Source organism: Daktulosphaira vitifoliae, unplaced genomic scaffold (assembly GCF_025091365.1).
Source record: "Daktulosphaira vitifoliae isolate Bord-2020 unplaced genomic scaffold, ASM2509136v1 Scaffold_4, whole genome shotgun sequence".
Taxonomy (NCBI): Eukaryota; Metazoa; Arthropoda; class Insecta; order Hemiptera; family Phylloxeridae; genus Daktulosphaira; species Daktulosphaira vitifoliae.
This window is the reverse complement of record NW_026099575.1, coordinates 17,998,676-18,021,406: the sequence shown is the minus strand read 5'-3', so window position 1 is coordinate 18,021,406 and position 22,731 is coordinate 17,998,676. Positions and strand designations below refer to the sequence as shown.

Below are 22,731 nucleotides of genomic sequence, written 5' to 3'. Positions count from 1 at the left end.
TTTGTATACAATGTTATACATGATTATTTATTTATAAATGGGTAAAAATATTTTTTTGGTCTTTGAAACCTAAGTATCCTCAATTCGAAACACTTTAGATTCTTATGATATAAGATCGTGGTCTAAATTCACCAAAATACAGAAAAGTTAAAATGAGTTGGTAAGACGCAAAAAAATTCTGTTGTAGTGAAACCACGTGCGTTCACGTCCCCACTATGTGCTGTTTGAATAATTGCAGGCCGGCCCAGCAATGATAATGCCACAGTAGTTACACACTCACACACCTATAAGCGTCGTACTGTTGCCCTATAGTATACTTTATGTGCGTTTGCATATAATAAACCCAGTTCCCCCACCAATAGAACTATTAAAGAGTACACAATTCCAGTTTTTATACATCGGTGACCGTATGCCCTACCACGAGTATCCATGAACCAACTAGTTCTTGCCTATCAATAATCAGTTTGCGGCCGGCGTTCAAAAAGTGTGGAGAGGTTGTCGACGGATCAATAATCAATAAAACAAGTATTTTATTTTACTTTTTATTAACTAGAACAAAATGACTGTTGACTGGGGATACGAGGAATCAAACGGTAGGTAAAAATTGTTAAAAAGATTTTGAGTGGAGAAAATGAATAATACATTTTTTAATATTAGATACGACATAATGTACTACGAAATATTTAGTATTCCAAAATTAAGTTACTTGTATATTTTAATTGTGTGATTAAAAAAGATCATAGTTCATTATTTTTCTAATTTTGAGAGCGATTTAATTTAATAATAATTGACACATAGATTAACTTAAAAAAAAAAAAATTAATTGGAAATTTAATAGAAAAACAAAGAATCAGTATCAGCTATTATTTATTTTTAATTATGATGGAAAATTTTACATGTTATTTAAAATTACTTGTAAGATTTATGAAATTATATTATTACTGTATAATAATTTATGCATTTGTTTAGCATACATATATTTAAATATTTTAAAAAAATTACACTTATGATAGCAATTTTATAGGAAAATGAATCGTTGAATTGTTAAAAATGTTGATACAATAAATATTTTGTTTACGGAAACATGGCTAAATAATAATAATTAATGAAGCCTAGTAGTATTATTCTAACCAATTTACGGTCGAAAAAAAATTGATGTAATATGTCACTTCTATTTAAAGATAGAGAATGCAATTTATATATTGTTGGGCAATAATTAGCTCAGTTTTTGATCATTTAGTTTATAGTATGAGACCAAAAAAAACTTTCTATCAACATTTTTCGGTCCTGTATCAATTTATTTGCTTAACTATTTTTTGTCTAATAATAAAATTGATGTCGTTGAAATTATATAGGGTGTTCAGTAAGTAAGGAAACCGGTTTCTATTGTTCTCATTTTTTGTAATAATTTACCTGTTTCTTTACTTACTGAACACTCTGTATATTTTTGATATGCACATATATATTTTTCATTATTTTAACACTAAATTTTTAAACGTTCCGATGTTCATTATGCGTATTATATATATCTACATAAAATAATGCACAAGTATAATGGAAACCTAGTTATTATTAGTACTTTATACTTAATTACTTGTAAACTACTGTTTTTTTTTTGGGGTACAAACGTTTAGATTTTTTTATGATTTTATTAGCTTTTAATATGCGTATAGAGGCTTATTCAGAAGCTATTTTTTCATAAATAAAAGTTCAAATAAATTATTGTAATTTATCTAATAAAAGTTTAGAATAATTTTTATTATTATATTTTTTTAAACAATGAATAAATTCAACAATGTAATAATTGGCTAATAAGTTTTTTTAATAAATTTACCCTATTCTCCATGATTAATTTGATTATCTTATTATTATTATTAATTAACAATAGAATTTAAAAAGAAAAACCGCAGATCTAAATGACTATTCGATTAATGATTTCATTAAAGTTTTTTCAATGCAATCTTTCTCATAATCATGAATAATTTTTTCCATTGTAACAATTTTTTTAATACTAATAATTAATTATTTGCAAAAAAAATAGTTTTAATGTATTGGCCATTATGCCAGAAAAATTTTATGGCTAAGTGAAAATACTGATTTTTTTCTTTGTTCGTTGTTTTTGTAAATTATTATTTATTTTAGAATATTATCAGAAAATGGCTGAATAATACTGCTTATGTTCAGGTTATATTGTTGAATTTTTTAATACATAAAGTTAAATATCTTCAAGGGATCAATTGAAGTTAAGTGGGAAGTTAATAATAAAAATGATGTAATAATAAAAATTCATTTAAATTGCCTTTTATACTAGCAATAAAATATTAAATTTCATAAATTTAAACAATTTTCAAGTTAAATAGCTAATTTTAAAATTTGTATGTATTCAATAAAAACAATGAACTTGGATTATACTTTTAAATATATTTTATGTATACTATCATTGTCTTCCATGAAAAATCTAATAATTTGTCAATTTAATAGTATTTAATAATAACAAAATATAGTGTATGAACTTTAAAACCGCATACGACATCTGGTCTCTGGGATACGACAAGCAATATAATTTACTACTGTAGTTCATGAAACTTTTTTTGCTCTAATTATTTTTTTTACCATATACTTTTGTTTAAATGTTGGGACGTATAAAAGTTTGGAGTTCTATAATGTTGTAATTAAACTGATATGCACAAAAAATTAATAACTATTACCGCCTTAGCAGGTAAACACCCTTGAGTTTAATTTAAATAAAATGTATTATCTCTTTGCGTGATCTCAACATTTACCCTATTGTTATTAATTTAATGTAGTTAATTACACGTGGTATGTCAAATAAATATTATGTGATTAAAACATTTAATTATTCTTGTCATAATATTTTAATTTAATTAATTGATACCATTTTAAAAATTGACATTACGAATACAGGTATTCTTTAGGCGACTACAAGTTTCTATTTTATACTTTTTTGATCAGTATCGGCGTTAGAAATCATGGAACCTTGTGCGAAGCAATGTCGAGGTGTCCTTTATTAATCGGGGGGCACATCCCTGATGTCGGTCATGTAATTAAATTTATAATAAGGATAAATCAAAATCTAAATAAGTTCTAATAATCATACATGAAACATCTAATTTTAAAGGCTGTTATATAAAGTTCAAGTTTTTGAAGAAAATATCCGAGTTATTTTAATTGATATATTTTAAAAAATATCTGAAATTTTTTCTTGCTCAATGTACTAGTTTATTTTAAAAAATTTGGATGGGCCGAACTTGATTAAATAATCTAAAATTTACAAACGTTTTGTAATACAAGTATTAGGGAGACAATCGTGAAGTTCTACAATAAAAATTAGTTAAGTTTCCTGGATATAGGGTTGGAATACCGTCCTGGACAATTACTTAGATCAATATAATGATGAATTTATTCATTTAAGTCACAGTTAATAAATATATATAAAAGTATATGTCCTTTAATTTATTTATTAAATTTTTGTGATTAGCAATGAGTCCATAAATTTGAATAAAACATCTAAAAAAAATTGAATTTAAAATCTCGTTTGCACGGATAAAAAACACTTTCGAGTAGATATGCTCAACATTTTCAGAAATAGAAAATCAATACAATTTTATTTAACCATATTATGTTAAGTAAAAAGTTTTTTTTTAATCAAAAATATTGACGTGTGTATAACATGCATTTTTATATTAAAACCCAACCCTACACATTTAAAAAAAAAATGTCATACAGTTAAAAGTAATATATTTGAGTATTATATAGGCAATGAAAGCAAACAGTTAAAATAAAAATAGAAAATTTCTGAAAAATATCTTTTTATTTTTTATTTTTCAAAAAGTCATAATTACAGCTGTGCGCTCTTTCAAAGGTTAAATTTTAAAATTGTATTTCCTACATATTTTCATTTATGTTACAATATTTTCACGTTTTAACTAAGTACAATATGATTTGTATTTTTCTGAATGTGTTAAATAATTAGTAGGTTATTTGTTGGAGGCAATAAAAATCACATTAAAATGTTATATTAACATACAACTCGTAACTTGTAGCTGTTTAAATCGCATTATCGTATGTAATAGGTATACCTATATAGTATTTGTGTTCCTTCAATCCAAGTTGTCATTAAAAAGGAAAACTATATTGTGCAAAAGCAACTGCAGATTTATCAAATTTATTTTACCTGTCATTATTTTATAATCATTATCATTATGTATAAATTATAAATTTGCAAGGTAATAAATTTACTGAAGTAAAGTAAAAGAAGAATATAAATGTTAAAAGTAACAACTAATAATTGTTCACTAAGACGGTAAGGTAACTAAAGAAGATAAATTATTTTGAGGTTTTGGTTTACACTTATGACTTAGTTCATCGACATAGTCGTTGGAACATTAATAATTTATTTGTCTTGTGATTGAACGTTTTTCATTCACAAATAATAAAACACGATCATATTTAATTTATCATATAAATTATGTTTTGGTGACAAAACTGTTAATAGGATACTAATATTGGCGATGTAGACCATTGGGTAATCGTCAACCCATAACAAAAATGTCCTTGCCAATTTAAGTACTGTAAAACAGTTGGGATGGTATATAAATTAAATTAAATTTTCAGAGGTATTTGGTATTGATACAGTTTTTGCACGCCGTAGAAAGTTGTTTTACATTTATTTAATTTCGTTCAAGTTGAAGTTTTTTTATGATAAATTATAATATACATTTATTGTAGTTACTGCATAAAATAACCAATAATAGCGTCTTTTTAAGTGGTATAATATAGATAGCATTCTTCTGATTTTCAATGGGTAATTTTTTGACCTTGATAATATAAATATAATATTAAATGTTGGTATTACCATGATTTACTATGTTTTATTTCTAAATACGATGTGAATTTATGATAATAGTGACAATAACTCTAGTATTTTAAAGATATCATCCATATACGTAGTGCTACTATTAGTGGTAGTGTAGTTACAAGGGTGGAGGATTTTAATGTTAACTCGTTATATCGGACAATGATTGTTATATTTACCAAAGTAGAATCTTTAAAGAGCATAGTCGTGTAAAAAATAAACAGGGCGTTTAAAAATATAATCATCTTTTTCTCTTTAAATATTAAGTAAAAAAATACGTGATTGATTATCGGATTTTTGCTTTCGTTGAAAAATGTATGAAAGTTGTAGCCCATATTAAAAATAAAAATAAGGATTAAAATGATATTATTGATGGTGTTAAAACTTCCTCCTTTGTGGACGAGTTGTGTGTATCGAATATAATAAGATAGGTGACTGCGGAACGTTTATTTATACTTTACGATAGATGAATTCGAAATTGAGACCACAGTACGTTCGGATGTCAATTTACATAAACGGTTTTATTTTAAGCTCGACTTAAAAAAAATTAAGTTGAGTTGTGAACGAACCGCTCTAAGTTCTTATTCGTTGCACAATCAAAATGTTAATAATTCTTTGCGGTAAAAAAAAAAAGTACAATTGATTAGATTTGTCACTGTCAAATGCAGGCAAGTTGTTATTATTATGGTAATTTTGATGGCCTCAATATGCTGCGTAGATGAAATAAAAAATAAAGTCACAATTTATACCCAATGCTAATTCATATTATCGGTCTATTGTTTATTGTTGCAGCAAGGACTGTCTACTGATAAGCGATACCGTTTTATTTATATATTTGCAGTACGAATTTATAATTTCATAAAACGAACAGGTTTTGAAATAGAATATAACAGTTTATGATTTAATAATATATTATCCGTACATTTTATTGTTTGTAGACCAAAAAAAAAAATGTTTATTTTGTTAAGTTATTATTTTGCTATTATATTGATGTGTATTAAACTCTTGCGTATTTAATTTCTAGTTTCAATTTTAAAAACTAGTAGCAATTTGTTATAAGAATCAGTTTTTATTAGTGATGGGAAATATCGAATAGTGACTATCGAACTATTCGATAGTGATTCGAAAAATAATCGATAGTTTGTGTAACTATCGAATATATTGTGTATATATTCGAATAGTTTTAAAAACTATTCGATAGTTTATACTAAAAATAAACTATTTGGTTGTATAAACACAATTCGAATAGTTATACGATAGTTTAAAATATTTGAAAATTCCGATCACTAATTTTTGCTATTATTGATTGTATAATAATAAATTATTTTAAATATTCGTTAATTAAGTGTACTTAATAAAAATTTTAGATAGAACTTGCCGAATATTTTTTGAAAACCATTCGGTAGCCTATTTGAAAAGTTTTTAAAACTATTCGATAGTTTATAAATATAAATATAAATATACTATTCGATTGTATAAAAACAATTCGAATAGTTATTTGATAGTTTAAAATATTCAAAAATGCCCATCACTAGTTTTCATTATTATTTTGGTTATATATATATATATATATATATATATTTTTTTTTTGTATATTGTCGTTCGACATACATAATACTATTAGATAATGTTAAAACAACATCAATTAATATTATTTTAGTTAACTTTTAAATTCATAATGAATGTTTTAAAATGAATAGATGCGAATTAATTATTATTATTTTGGCTGTATATTGAGATAAAAACAGTTGTTATCAACTAAAACTGATATAGGTATAATAATATAATTACTAGATTACATACATCAAAATATAAAATTATCGCAATACCAATATAAATAGAAAAAAAGACGAAAAACATTTACAACACGACAAATGCGCAGAATAAATAAAATTATGTTTTTAAATTATCTCCAAAATAAGTTTTTGATTAAAAATATTGAATTTTGATAGAAATTAATTTATTTAAATTATTTAATTTAATAAAAATTAACTGCGTCATTTATTGTTAACAATAAATTATTTATTAAGGCGTAGTGGCTAAACGTGTTTTATTCGTTCATATTAATCCTGACACGTATAAATATGAAATAATAAATAGTATTATTTTGCAGTCAGAATTTTGACAAATTGACATTCAAATAGACAGCAAGCATTGGCGATAGTAATAATAATAATAAAATAATAACTGATGTTATAACCGCTCTTTAATTATTTTTTCTTAAAATGCTGTTACAGTCAGTTTTATATATTGTTAAATTTTTTATTGTATAATGCACTTAAAAAAGTTCATAAACACTATTTTATTTACTAAACCCTTCTTGTCTAATTCAATTATTATTTCATTAAAATCTTGGATATTTGTTTAATGTACTGCTTAGACAATTAATTTAATGCATTTTTGCTTGATGCATGACAATGTTAAATTCATTAGTAAATATATAAGTAAATGATTGAAGCGTTTCGTTTATTGAATAGACGCTCATTAAAGTTGTGTTAATTTGACTTGATGCTTCAAGAGCACGAAATGCAATTATGAAGCTTCTATTCGTATGTGGTTGCATACAAATATTTATTGTATTATATATTGTTCTAAAGTGAAATCTACAATCCGTTTAAAATACTAACATTCATATTGTGGTGTGTTGTCGCCTGACTTGAATAAAGATCTCCAATATAAGGTGTTTTGTGATAGTTCAATAAATCATTTTAAATGAAGCGAAAAATAATATTAGCAACGGTTTTTAAAAACACATTTTTTCTGTTCATATAATACAGGTTTTATGCTGGTATTGTTATTATTTGTCATAAAATTTAGTATTATAAATGCTTGAGAATTTTTATTTCTCCAAGTGCGATATAAATGTACTTCTTATTAATTCAACATTTCCATGTGATTTATTGTGATTGAAATTATTTATAACAATATACATTTTATAGTTACCAATAACAAATGGGAAATGTAGATTAAAATTATTTATAATTCTATTATATGCAAGATTAGTTATACTGACTTGTGAGTATGAGTCGAAGCGATTATTTATCGGACGCTTTCTTCAGTCAAATGCATTAAATCTAGCCAAGGCTGCATTTATATATTGTTTTTTTTTATAAATTACTATTAACAATGGATATTAGTTTTCGCTATTGTCTCAGCTAATTTAAATGATATATATATATATAATATAGAGTGACTCACTAGGTGCTGACACCTTTAATAATTTTGATCCAGCGAATAATTTGCATTTTATTATTTTTTAAATAATTTTTGGTTTTGGACATGTTAAAAGCATATTTATCATATGTTTTTAATAAATAAAAAAATAATTGTCTCCCTCAAATACTTACAAGCATTTTAGTACATTGACTATGTAGCGCATTTGGAGTATTTATTATAAATATTTATCAGACGAACTGTACTCATCCCGCACTATATACTCTAATCACACACTAAAAGTCTTGTAATTCAATAAATATTTATCCTAAAGTTATTATAGACCCATACAAATTTTTCGTAAGAAAAGAATTACAAAATGTTTATTTTGAAATTTTGAAGAAAAAAAAGAAAATTTTAGTTTGTAAACTTATTAGAGACGAATAATAAAAGTCATGTTTTTAATGTAGTTATAAACTGTTAAAATTACTCAAAAAAGGTAATGCAAAATGTTCATAGATCAAAAGTTATTGAAAATGAACCTGGTGGGATACTATTTATATTATATATCCACAATAACAATTCTACATATCTTTGCTAATCGTTTCATGCTGTTTTCAATTTAGTTCAAGGATAGTTAATAAATTCGCAAAATGACAGATTTCCTTATCAAATAGTCCATCGTAATAAATGATTAGTTAAGATTCTACAATATTCTAATAGCATCTGAACTTTGAATAACTTGAATTTTAAAAGTAGACATTTTTTATCTTTAAGGTTGTTTGTAAAATAAAATAAGCTGTTGACATAAATTCTCAAAGTTTGTAACTTTAAGTTAAACATTTCTCAGTGAATTATTTTAAATTAAATCTTCCATACTAAATTAAACAGTGGCATATAACAGTATTACGACAATTTTTAGTCTTTATTGTTCTTAAGTTATCAAAATATAACTTATTATTAGTAATTATATGGTATTTTCATTGTTGATTAAAAAAAAAAAAAAATCATTGCTTATAAGTATAATATTGATGTATAAATATTTGGTTTGGAATAGTAAAGTTTTATTATTTTCTTTAAAAACATACGCGACTGTTTTCATCTTTAATCATTCAAATTTTTCATAAAATAATAAAATTTATATAAAAAAGACCGTTAAGGAATTTTAGAGAAATATTATTGTGGGCATTGATCCAATATTAATTATTGACGTTGAACACATTATTTTATAGTATACTGATTGAAAGATATACTACTGTAAAGTAAATAAACATATTTGCAATTCCAAAGAAAATTTATGTATTACAAAGAAGAAGTTAGTGTTAGAAGTTCATGATGAAATATTGATACTTCATTAAACAATATTTTTTATTGTATGAATTTTCAAAATAAATAAAATATTATAATTAAATATTTTATTTTGTTCATGGTAGTTTTTGTTTTAGATGCACAATACAGTATAATTTGGTATAACTTATATCTGCTGATGGTCAAAACTTTTTTATTAATTTTTAAATTTCTTGTATTTTAAGTAATTTTACAGTTTTTTGCATAAATTAAAATTTTCCAGTGTCTATTCAACTATTAGCGAAGTAAATTCTGTAACGTGAAATCAGCAAAGTTAAGTAACCTGAAATTGTACAACAAATTATTCATTTATATATTTCAATTTAAGAAATCTATCAACACATTGATTTGATCCTAGTAATTGAGTTTTTATAACTTTTTCATTTAATTTTTTTCAAAATTGGCTGACAAATTGTCAATATATATATTTATATAGAGGTTCATTAAATAAGGAAACGAGGTTTTATTGTTCACATTGCAACAACTGACCTGTTTCCTCCTTATAACTACAAACTGTATATCTTATAAATTTCTGACAGAAAATAACTTTGTAACTCATAAAATTAGGTAAAAAAATTGTTATTGTTATTATTATTTTTTTTGTTTGATATATTTTTGTGTGGATGGCTCTACATTTCAAAAATAAACGCTGACGTATCATTGCTTTGAATTTTTCAATAGTAGTCACAATAAAATAGTGTTACGATTTTTATTGCGCAGTTAATTCAATAGTTACCTAATTCAACAACTATTTAGAGATTAAATAGCATGGGAAAATTAGGTTTACCAATTATTATCCTAAACTATGTTTGATCTCGTGGGCAGAAAGTGACGAGTGCCCACTTAAAATCCAAAAAGATAATGCGAGTTCTCTATTTGAAAGTATATTAAGTGCTAATATAAAATGTAATGATTAAGTGGGCTAAAACAAACTTAAGTTTAATTATTTAGAATTTATTATTTTGTTGATTACGTTACACATCGTGAAAAATTTAATGTTTTTTTATTAATATGTGTTTTTGACTATAATTTTTTAACTATTTCTATTTATATATTTAACATATATTTAAATAATAGCTCTTAAAATATCACTCTTGAAAATTGCCCAAATTTTATGATTAGTTAGTATAAATGTGAACATATATCTAACTTTCTATTAATTGTACTAAAAGATATACTAACCATCAACTGTCTTTTTAGTTAATTAAAATTTTAGTATTTGTATAATTTTGGCGATATTAATGTAGTCTGCATTTAAAAAGTTAATATAATGCACAAATAATTAATAAAAGGGTTAAAACCTTGAATGCAGACGTATGATGCCCTCAAACTATTTTATATTGTAATATCTGTCTAATTATTCTGACTTGCTGATGTACATTATTTCATACAACGAGTTTTTGAATACAGACAAACAATGATAATGAAAAACATAATAATATTATTATAAACAAAACTCGTTATAATAGTTGCTATGCTGTCATTTGGTCAATATAACCACTAAAAAATAATGAAAATACAATCGCATACAATAACTTTGAATTGTCCTTGGGGATTTAGTGGTGCCGAACCTGTGTTATCTGCTTGTGTTATATGATATTCTTACGCTTGTATAGTTAGAAAAAATTAAAAATGTGTTAATGAATCTTTAAAAAAAGTCATATTTTACTTCTAAAAAAATTCTCATTAAATACTTTTATCAATTGAATAAACTTAAATACAACGAGTATGTATAAAATTCTTATTCATAATGTAAAATCATAAAATCAATTTTTATTAGAAATTCTTGTGTTATGTTTCTTGTGCTATGAAAAGCCTTTTGATGTTTTTAACTGATATTATTTAATATTTGGAATTTCAAACTTTTATTTGAATTAAAACGATTACGTTGATAAGTTAAATTGTTTAGTTCCTTAACAATATTATTGAGAGTACACAAACATGTAATTTCAAATGAAAATTATTCCAAATTTCCACTTTTAATTAAAAGATAAAATAACATAAACTTGGGTGTTTTATGTGTAGTTCATATAAAGCTCAACATTAAATAAATAACAAAAGTTTGTGTGTCTGCATTTGCACTGAAGCAAAATAGTTTTATAAGGAAAGATCTTAACTCAATGACGTTGTAGACGCTTGAGAAAAATTAATCAACTAAAACATAACGAGTTGCGATATTAATATAACTAACGTGATAAATTAATCATTTTTAATTTCTCCATATCATTAAAGTTGCGTTCATTACTTAACCACGTCATATATTTTGTGCTACAAATTTCATAATGACCCATTCTTTACTTTGGACTGTTCTGCGTGCTTTAACATTAATGTGGTTATGATAAACTGAGATGACATTTCCCAAATAATATTATTCATGTAAAATTTTTTGAAGGTTTAAATTAATTCATGCTGAATATTATCCATCATTTGGGATACGAACAACAAGTAGGAAATTTGTTTACGAACACATTTTAGTCGTTCTAAAATATAATTAGGCCTTCCATAATTTTGGGTAATTCACGCTAACGTTTATTCATACAAATAAGCATCAGGCGCGTTCTATGGTTTCTAATCAGTTTGTTAATTGTTTCTCGTTTAATGGATTGGACAATACCGCGAAATCATTGAAATTGAAAAAACAAAATTAGCTAGAGTATACTACTTTGTTAGCATTTTTGCTGACTAGACTAGCACCAAGTTTAAACATATTTTCATGAAGAAATCACTGTACAGCTTATACGAGAAAGCAAATTACTATGTAGCCTACTGATAATTATTTGCAAAAATTCAACCTTTCAACTTGGGTTTATCTAACCATGTTCTTCGATTGCATTCGTAATAAGGTTACCATTGATAATTAATGTCAAACATCTCATACAAGTTCAATACAATGACACCGACCATTACGTTTGACAGATTCAACCGACACGCCTTGTACATAATTAATTTATGACATTTTTTTTGTTTTAATTATTTTTATTGCGAGTTACTTTTTGCGTAAGGCTAAAAAAAAAATAGTTAATTGTTATAGTAGTTCGTTATAACCAGTAATTATTATTAGAAATTAGATGACTACTACGTCGTAATACAATTTTTTTGTTATCTTTACTATTTGTTTACAAATTTTCGTTTCATTAAATTGTTAATAAAATATTCATCGTAATCGCTGTGAAAGCTAAATAATAACATACGAGGCCATTAGCCTTCTTCAGAAACCGGTTCCAAGTAGTTTTAAACTGTTTACTATTATTTCGTTATTTTCGAATGAATTGGACTCTTCTTTAATTGTTGTATTTCGAAATATAGGTGAAGTTATCTATGTCCATAGGCAAATTAAATTATTTGTATACGTTTTTGGACCCATTCGTGAATATCGTCCACATCAATAATACCCAATAAACTTCTATAAATGATTCGTCGGTTAATAATAATACAAACGTTTATAATATATTAGGGTTTAAAACTGTAACTTTACCATAAGCGCAATCTGGTGGGTTTAGGAGTACTTAGCCCCTTTAGTTATGTCTAAATCCCTTCAAAAATTATGAAAATTACACGTAAATTTATGTTGAAATACTGTTAAGGAGTGAAGAACTAAGTTGAACATCTTGTGCAAATTGCGCCTATGAACTGTACCTATCTAGTTAAAAAATAAATTAACAAGACGTGTTACTGAATGCATAATAATAACTCTGAAATATTTACGATGTTGTTGTTTATGTCACAATTAATAATGTATGGTTTTTTTGCAATTTTATTTGTGATAAGTTTCTATTGCCTCGTACAATATTTTATTTAGTCGGTTGTGTTTGCCACGTTAAAAGAGCCAAGAAAAAAGGTAGTTTGCTACACTGGACAAGACGAATAAAATGGTTCGGAGTAGTCTATTACCAAATAAATGTGCTTGTCTGTATTCGGTTATGACGGCGAAAGCGAAAAACGAATTGACAATTGCATATACATTTTTCAACGTCAAAATGTCTCAAGTTAAACAAATTTCTTTGCAAAGTATCTAATTATTTATATTTTTTCTGGAATACTTGTTCATATTTCTCCTAAATTATCTTGCACAAAAAAAAAAAAAAAAAAAATAGAAAAAATAAAGTTATTATGATGTAAAAAAACAACATTGACACACTTGTTTCCTGTCGAATTTGTTTGTCTGTGTTCGGGAAAAAATATTAATTAAAACCATTTTAAGACTCGGCAGAGTTAAAATGTCAAGGCTCTTCCGGCTGGGACTTGGTGTTTTTATTAATAACGACTATAGTTGCGTTGAAAGATTAAAATTAATTAAAAAAAAAGTAAAAATTTATGAACAAGAGAATTGTTGGTCCAAGTTTCTCTTATTCGTCTTTTATGTTATTAATTTTACTGACGTTACACATTTTTTTTAAATAAAAAAATCATATTCATATTACTTTTTTTATTAAAAATATTATACATGTATTAAATATTATATTAAGTACCAAATCATATCAAATGTTCGAATAGTTTTACTACTAGACGTTGATTTATTATTATGAGTATTCATTTATGAATTATTATAGTAAAATAAAAAAAAAAATTGTATTTTCTCTAAGTGTTAAAAATACAGATATTTCATTATGTAGGATGCTTCTAAAGTTGATGATTTTTGTGCAATTGAAATTATTTTTATTTTGAAAATTAGAAATGAATTGGATAGAAAAGTCGTGTCTCAGTAGGTTGTGACAAACCTAAAGAATTGTTTTATATCTCATATACACAAAAATGCAAACACCTCACACATTCGTTTGTATAAGGTGTTTATTATATCTAATGTTATTATAATTTTTATTTATTTGGAATACACGAAACTATATCAAAGTCAATATAGTAATAAAACTAATGATGGGTTTCAAAAATAATTTTCGTTTTTCTATAATTGAAATTTACAACTATAAATTCGTTTTGTTTTTTAAGGACCATCGGTCTGGCCAAAATTTTTCCCGCAAGCTGCAGGTTCTCTACAATCGCCTGTTAACATCGAAACATCCAAGGCCACAACTGACACGACTCTTCAGTGTAAGCCTCTGTTTTGGAACTACAGTTCGGAAATATGCAAAACTATTGACAATAATGGATTTGGGTGGAAAGTACAAGTATTTGACGAAGGAAATGGATCTGGTATGAATAATACATTTTTTATTTTAACCGATAATGTATTGTAGACTTTTTTACGCGCTCTTCATAATCTGCTTTCTGATATTGTTCAATCATTTACTAATATTAGATTAAATATATATATATTTTTTTTCACAAGTAATAAATATATATTATTGATACTTTTAACTTAATCAGAAATAAATTTTGTATAAAATCTCATTGTTTGATGTAGCCGACTGTTAAAACAACAGTTTGTACTAAATTTTTCATTTTTAATATAATAATAGAATTATTTAATCACATGCTCTCTCTTTTATCAATGGGTTTCAAAGAATTTTATATAAATTAATTTTTTTTTTTGAGTGATATATGTATGATTCCAGAACTTTCCGGTGGTCCACTTGGACAGAAGTACAAATTAGAACAATTCCATTGCCATTGGGGTTGTACGAGCACAAAAGGATCTGAACACACGGTTGATGGAATACCTTACGCTGGTGAAGTAAGTAAAATCAGTTGAAACTTAAAATTACAATAGAACAATTTTTTATTAAAAACTTCTACTGTAACCACGAAGAGCTCTAGATTTCAACAACTGATAGAAGGTTCATTTTCTAATTAAGGTTTATTTTTTTAGGATATTATTTTCTATTTTATATATATTTTTTTAACATATATTAATGTTCATATTATTTTTTTGGTTACCTACTGTAATTAAATTGGGTAATGATTTTGATGTATTTCAGTAAAAAAAAATAAATAAATAAAATAGTAATTGTTTTCTATTTAATATACATTCAAATAAGGAAACTCGCCAACAATTATTACTGAGTAATTTGGAATGTTTTTAAGAATACTTCAATAATTTATTCGAATATGGGATTATGTTTACCAAGGTCATCTATAAGGGGGTCTGAATCTTCAGAAAATGAATTATTATTTATTTTTCGCATCTGAAGTATAATATAAATTATTCACAGTTCTGATGTGTTTAACCTTGACAGTGCTAATTATTTTTCTTCAGTACAATTTTTTAAATGTATTTTCAGATTTATTATTTTATAGACGCAATAATACGATGTTTATGGATTGATTGATATTTTTTTTGAGAAATGTAAAACTTTATTGTGACCGATTGATTATAGATGGTGTTTTTAACTGTCTTATATACACTGCACGGATAATATATTATTCATATATTTTTTAACGATAAAGTTTAATGATGTTAAAGAATTTTATTTAATATTTACTAGAATTAAACATTTTACAAACGTTACTTACTCAACACCATGTTTCTCGAAATCTTTATGGATACATTGGTGAGTTTCTATTTGTTTATTTGGTTTTTTCAGCTGCATTTGGTCCATTGGAATTGTGACAAATATAATTCGTTCTCCGAAGCCATTGACCATCCAGACGGTCTAGCTGTTGTAGGAGTCTTTTTGAAGGTACGAAAAATATTTTCACGTGTGATAATTCTATTACGAGAGTGATTTGTTTAAAATAATAATAAATATGTGGCAACGTTGATTTGTAAAATGGGCATCTATTTATGTGCAGATTTAATTCAGCCGTGGATAATTTTTTTTATAAAAGACAATAGCAATGACAATAATTAAGTCGAGCGTTATAAATAGTAATGATATTAAAGAGTTTGGAATAGATCTGGTACATAATTATCTGTTCATTTATATAAATCTAAAAAAAAAAAAATTGTTATATTTTGTTAATTTTTATTAGTGTTGATAATAAACCATTGAAACACCGGATCGAGAGCAACATGCAAAATGCGAGATTAATCGAAATGATTAATCTCTTAATCGCTTGTACACGTCTTGTTTTATACTGGTCCTACCTGGTTGAAATATTTAGAAATTTTAGTCAGGTCCTCTCTGAATAAAGTGAGAGTATCTCGGGAGAACTTCCCATGATGCAGAACGGTAATTCCAAGTGATGACCCCGCGTGAGTACTACAGTATATCTTGTCGGCAGCCGCATTGAACTTTTATACAGTCGCGCACTCGTTTCAGCCCGACAATAATTTCCATTTAATAGGATAATATATCTAATTCTGTTTTTCTGTATTATTATTTTTTACTTCCTATATTCTTCTTCTAAAGCAGTGTCTAATCTTAAATAGTTTTATCATTGTTATTAATTCACCAGATGTATTTTTTAGGCTGGCGAGAAATGCCACCAAGAGTTGGAAAAAATCGTTTCGCTTATACCTCAAGTAGCTCTACGCAACCAGTCGGCTCCGATTACCAACGCCATCGACCCGGCTGCATTGTTGCCCGGTAAGTGTTTAGCCATTTTTTAATGCCCTTTGACATTCATTGTACAACTACTACACAATCATTGATTTATTATAATTCGTGTGCGGCCGACATGTAAGCTATACAAGTGTACCATATTTATTTTGCGTAGGGATTATTGGCTTTAAATTTTTTAACTTAAAAATAGTATCTATAATTCACCCAGGTTTCTACCACACATCATACACATGAACACTGTTACTCGCCAATATTCCTTTGCGTAATATTGTTTGCATACTTCACTTTCAGAGGATATTACTTATTGGACTTACCATGGGTCTTTGACGACTCCACCGTGTTCCGAATGCGTCACATGGATTATGTTTAAGAAGCCCATCGAAGTATCCGAAAGACAGGTGATTATAATTATCTAAATTAATATTCAATTTAGGAAATCGCCAACTCTTGAATATCGACCATTGTCCAATAATGTTTTGAATGTTTGAAGTAAAATTACCTATGATAATTTTTAATTTTCTTCATATAATTTTTAAATCTTATTATAAATTATTATAAATTTATTTCAAATAGTTTCGTGTAACTAGTATAACTAATCCTTTCATATTTTTACTTTGAAAACAACGAAAAAAAAACAATTAAAATCGTTCATGTCTATATACAGATGTATTATTTACTAATAACAATTTCATTTGTTAAAAATAAATCAATATTGTGAGTATCTAAAATAAAAGAGGATGCAATTTTATTAGTTATCTTTGATGATAACATTTTATTATATTGATGAATCAAGGTCATGGTTTATCATTACATAAGTTTTAATGAAAATTTATGCAATGATAAACGTTTATTTTCAATTAAGTACTCATAAATCAAACTATTATTCAACTATTGAGAACGATTAGAGAACTATGAAATTTCCTCTTTAAGATCCTTGGCTCTAATTTTTCTTTATAATTTTAAAGTCTTTTTGTATCCATTAAAAATAGTTTTCTAATCATTAAATTTCAAGTTGACATAAATCAGAAAAATCTAGAAAGTTTAATTTAGAGTAATAATTTTTGATTGTATTCCTTAGTGTTGTTCGTTTTAAGTTGATGAGGATTTGTGATTTTTTCTTTTTGCATTGAATAACGTATTATTTATATACATTCTTAAAAACATTTATACTTTTTCATTTTAGATTCAATATAGTTTTTAATTATTTGTTTTAATTAAGTACGAATGGGTTGGGGTAAGATGACAAAAACGATTGTAAAGCTTTGTAACCAAAAGTATTGTAAAAGAAATGTGTCCTTATGAATTAATGTGTATTAAATAATACTTAAAAATATTTAAGAGAAATTAAAAAAAAATTAATGCGTGCGCACGTGTGTTTGTACTAATGAGTAGCAATGTGTACCGTATGAGGCTTTTATGCTAGCAAGGTTGTGTTACTATTTGTGATTGATTTTAAATTTTGTGAAAAATAGTTTTGAATTTTAATTAAAAATTTTTGGTCTTAAGGTTGTATAGATAGAATGTTAAGGTCAAAATGTTAATCAAACAATTCACTAGCTTGTTGTAAACTAAATAGAAAATGGAGTTTTAAGGTTTCTGACAATATATGTGTCTAAGTAAAAATGTTTTCTCTAGCGAACCCGAAAATGACAATCAACGAATGTTTGTATTTTGCACTTCAATAATGTCGTTATACATTAATTGCAATTAATTGATCGTCGTGGAAATATAAAATTGTTAATAACTATCCTGAAAAATAGATGATGTACATACGTTAAAATTTGGATTGTACCTTTAATTTAATAAAGAATGGTTTCTTTGGATTCGAATGAAAAAACCGGAAACAACACATTGTTCTTGTACACAGAGTTGTAAAGTCAGCAAAATATTTGTCAAGAAAATGTTAAAAAAACCGGCAATAACCTCATCATTAGTCACGAGCACTGTCAAATAGTTTTGACTATCCGATAGGTTTTTTTGATTTTAATAACAATCATTAGATTGTTTTTTTACCTTTGACTAGTTTTAAACTATTAAACTACCGAATGAAATATTCGGTAGTTTCATTCAAATTAAAATTACCGTACATTTTACCTGATAGTCAAAAGTGTTGAGCCATGCAAACTTTTGTTCAAGTGAGATACTTGTTGTTTCTCTTAGTTGTTGTAACACGCACAGTATGCCGAATGGTTAGTAATCATATCACTAATGACAGGGACGGTCCACGGCCTACAGGGAGAAAGTGCCGATAGATTTTTATAGATAAAATGGCCTGCAATGCCAGAAATGTTATCGGGTAAAATGTGGCCGAACAAAATTATATTCCGTCCAGAAATTTCCTCCAGGCCGTCCCTCATTCGCGGTAACATTGGACAGTCGGCAGTGCGGTGTCGATTGTTTCATGACTAAATGCTGTCGAAAAGCATTTATTTTCGTTGGAAGTTTTTGAAAACGACCGAGTGAACCGATAGTTTTAGACTATGGAACAGTACGGTAGTATTCATTCGGTAGTGGCCGTCACTAGTTGTCACCTCAGACGTATGCCGGTCCAGTAATAGTAGCCGCTACTGCGCCAGAACTGCCAGTACTAAACGAAATAGTTTTTAGTATTACTATACTTATTAAATATTTATTATTATGTTGTTGATATTGAGTATTTTATTTAGTCAAGCATTTTAAGAGACAAATTAATCTCAACATATTATCGAATTGTCAAGTTTTATGTCTTTAGAACACAATTAAAAATAGTTGTTTGATGAGATTGCTTGTTTTAATGAGATAATAAAAACAACAGCTAATTATTTTATCATAAATTCATATTTTCTAATAGTGTAGTACTTAGTATATTGTTTATGTTTAGCTAGACAAATTTTTTAGATTATTTCTAAACTTGTTGTAGTCAGTATTGTCGAACCTATGACTCATTATTTGTACAGCTTTCAACGAATGCGTCAACAGCGTTGTCGTTTTTTATTATAATAATGCTTTTGTGTAGTTTCACAACTAAAAAAATTAACATTCATAATTCTAACAAATAGTTTCCATTTACTATAGCAAAATTACCGTTAACTACTGCCAATTATGAAAATGTTTGAAAAAGGTAGTTCTTTTTGTCGATTGTTTTTAACAATGTAGATGGCTTTAGTAGTTAATTGTAAATAAGTAGTTGCTAAATTAAATAACGAAGTCAAGCAAGGTGTTTATAAAAAATTTGAAAGTACCTCTAAAATTAAATATATAATATTCGACAGGATAATATACGTTGCAAATATGATATCTAATTCTGATCTTAGGGAATCGTGATATTTATAATTATTTTTTAAAAAATTTACGTACTCATTTGAAAAATTATAAACGTTTCTGTAGAATGATTTTGTTTGAAAATATGTGTGACATAAGGTTTTATTTAAATAAATATGGCAAGAAAGTTATAACAATTTTTTTTCTACTATTTATGTTGTATTTAAAAATTAATTAAAATTAGATGTGATAAAGTTTTTGTAAATTTTAATGATATTCGATTAGTTTACTGAAATGTCCATATGATTTGAACGACTTTTTTAACAACTCAATGGTTCGTTTTCATGACTTGAAAATGAATAATAAATAACTAAATAGTAACTTTACTTTTGAAGATGGATCCAATGTGTTAGTCTAAGACAAATCATATGAGTGTTTCTGTTTATAAGTTGAACAGTTGAAAGCCGTTCGGAATAATAGTAGAAACACATTTGATTTATTCTAGTTCGTGTGTAGAATATTAAGAGTCTTTTATTGGAAGGATGTTGAATCAGATTAAATGTTTTCCCAAGTATACGGTAGTAAAAAGAGAAACGATATGTTAAAATTTTTTTGTTAATGCAACATAAATTTTGAGAAAATAAATTGTAATGGTAAAAAGTTGATTAAACTCATTTATACCCATAATATAAAATATTATTATTAAAATTTGCAAGAAATTATCACATTAGTATCTAATTAATAGTTATTTTTTTTGGCGGGAAATATTGAATAATTAAATGTTGGTTAATTTTTTGCAGTTGAATGCATTTCGGAGCATGCGGATGAAAACACCTGAAGAATGCTCCGAACCACACGGCGGCCCTCAGCTAGTGAACAACTATCGGCCGCCATTACCTTTGGGGAATAGAGTACTCAGAGAATGCGGCGCTATGTAAAAAGACTCTGTCCCTGCCACTGTGTCACTTAGAAAGGATATTTGTGTTTTTCTTTTATTCAAAGTATACTCGTGAAGCATCAAACGTATTATATTTAAATATTTATTTTCTAGACTATGCGAATGGCACATCACCATTTCTCGTGACATATCTTAGTTATAAAAAAAAAAAACACTGAAAATTGCACAGAGTAAAAACTTAAAGTTTTTTTCTATATATGAGAATACTTTAATAATTTTGTTGGGTAAATTTCTTATGAAATTTTCGCATTATTTAATTGAGTTTAATGTAATACTATACCTAGTATTGAGTAGTTTTAAAATAACAATAAACGTTTTTAAAAGATAATTGTTCTTTACTTATATTAATATATTATACTTGTTATTCTATCATTTATATAAAATATACATACATATATATACATATATTTTTTTTTTTTGTAAATTATATTTTACTACTAATTATTTTAACAATGTTTTGTTTTGACGGTTAATTTGACATAGTGCAACAATTTTCGGGACAATTTTTTTTAATATTGTAGTACACTTAAAAACTTAATTTTATGTAAGTTTTACCTAGTTGTCAGATTTCCAAAACATATTAAAAAATCAAGTTGAAAAAAAATGTTACATGCGTCTTATTCAAACTTTTTCTATACTTAAGTTTTTTTATAGGATATTCAGAAAAAGTTTTTTTTTTTTTTTTTAACAAAATTTTAATTATTACGCTATCTGTTACAATATTGAACAATAAGCTTAAGTGATAACATAAAAAGAAAAAACAGACAGAAGAGACTGAGTGAAGAGACCTCCCATCGGAGGTACTTCAACATGAATATTAATTTAAATTTAAGGTATTAGTCCTAACATAATATTAATAATAGTGATAATAATTGGATTGATACATATACTTTTTTTTTTAAATTATAAAAGTAGGTCACGACACCACTGTCTTTTTAATCTTTTGTGGGGATTTCCTGGAATAGTTGCAGATGATAGTTGGACAATAAGGGGATTGGAATGATGTGTTAACTTGTTATTGAATCGTTTGTAGTGGAGCTTGGCTAGTTCAGTGACTGTGGGTAAATTGAAGTCGGAATGAAGGGTATCATTTGAAACATAGAAGGGAGCTTTGGAGATGACGCGAAGGACTTTGGATTGGAACCTTTGTATACGGTTTGTATTTGATACTTTGGCTGAGCCCCAAAGTTGCAAACCGTAGGACCAGATGGGCCTGAGTAGTAGTTTATATAGCAGTAATTTAGTAGGTAGTTTGATATTTTCAGAAAAAGTATATTAAAAAAGAATTACATCAGTTTTAAAATGCAGAAAAAAATTTTAAAAATGCTATTTTTTACAACTTTGAAAAATGAGATGTTTTTCAAATTTTTTGTGCTTACAAGTTCAACTAGATTAAAATCAAGTTCTCTTGACGTATTGACCATTAAATTCATTTCAGTGAAAGCTAAGAATTTGCATAAAAATATACACATCATCACAAAATCAATACTTTCTTAGCTTCGCACCAAAACTAAAATTAAAACACAAAAATTACTGATTTTTTTAATTTTAAAACTTATTTATTAATTATGTTTTATTATATTAATTTTATTTATACACGATTATGACTATGTTGCTTTTTAAAATTTTGTTTTGTTGAAAAATAGAACTTCTCAATACGATTTCAAGTATATACAAAGTGATATTTTTTCAATGATAATCATACGATTTCTTTTAAAATATTAATTGAATAGTCATTTGTTAAAGAGAACTGATGT

At 26.2% G+C, this 22,731-nt stretch overlaps 1 protein-coding gene across 1 annotated transcript; it reads left to right on the top strand.

The window, feature by feature from the left end:
- Positions 1-346: 346 nt before the first annotated feature.
- LOC126904560 (carbonic anhydrase 1-like) lies at positions 347-21,649 on the top strand. Its single transcript, XM_050683682.1, has 7 exons — positions 347-593; positions 14,321-14,524; positions 14,887-15,005; positions 15,856-15,951; positions 16,683-16,800; positions 17,068-17,174; positions 20,817-21,649. The coding sequence occupies exons 1-7, from the start codon at positions 560-562 to the stop codon at positions 20,952-20,954; spliced, it is 816 nt and encodes a 271-aa protein (XP_050539639.1). The 5' UTR covers positions 347-559; the 3' UTR covers positions 20,955-21,649.
- The last annotated feature ends 1,082 nt before the right edge of the window (positions 21,650-22,731 follow it).

Coding starts and splice junctions, on each gene's coding strand:
- LOC126904560 (XM_050683682.1), top strand. CDS start 560: ATGACTGTTGACTGGGGATACGAGGAATCAAACG. Junction 15,006..15,855: donor GAATACCTTACGCTGGTGAA/GTAAGTAAAATC, acceptor TGGTTTTTTCAG/CTGCATTTGGTCCATTGGAA. Junction 16,801..17,067: donor CCCGGCTGCATTGTTGCCCG/GTAAGTGTTTAG, acceptor CTTCACTTTCAG/AGGATATTACTTATTGGACT.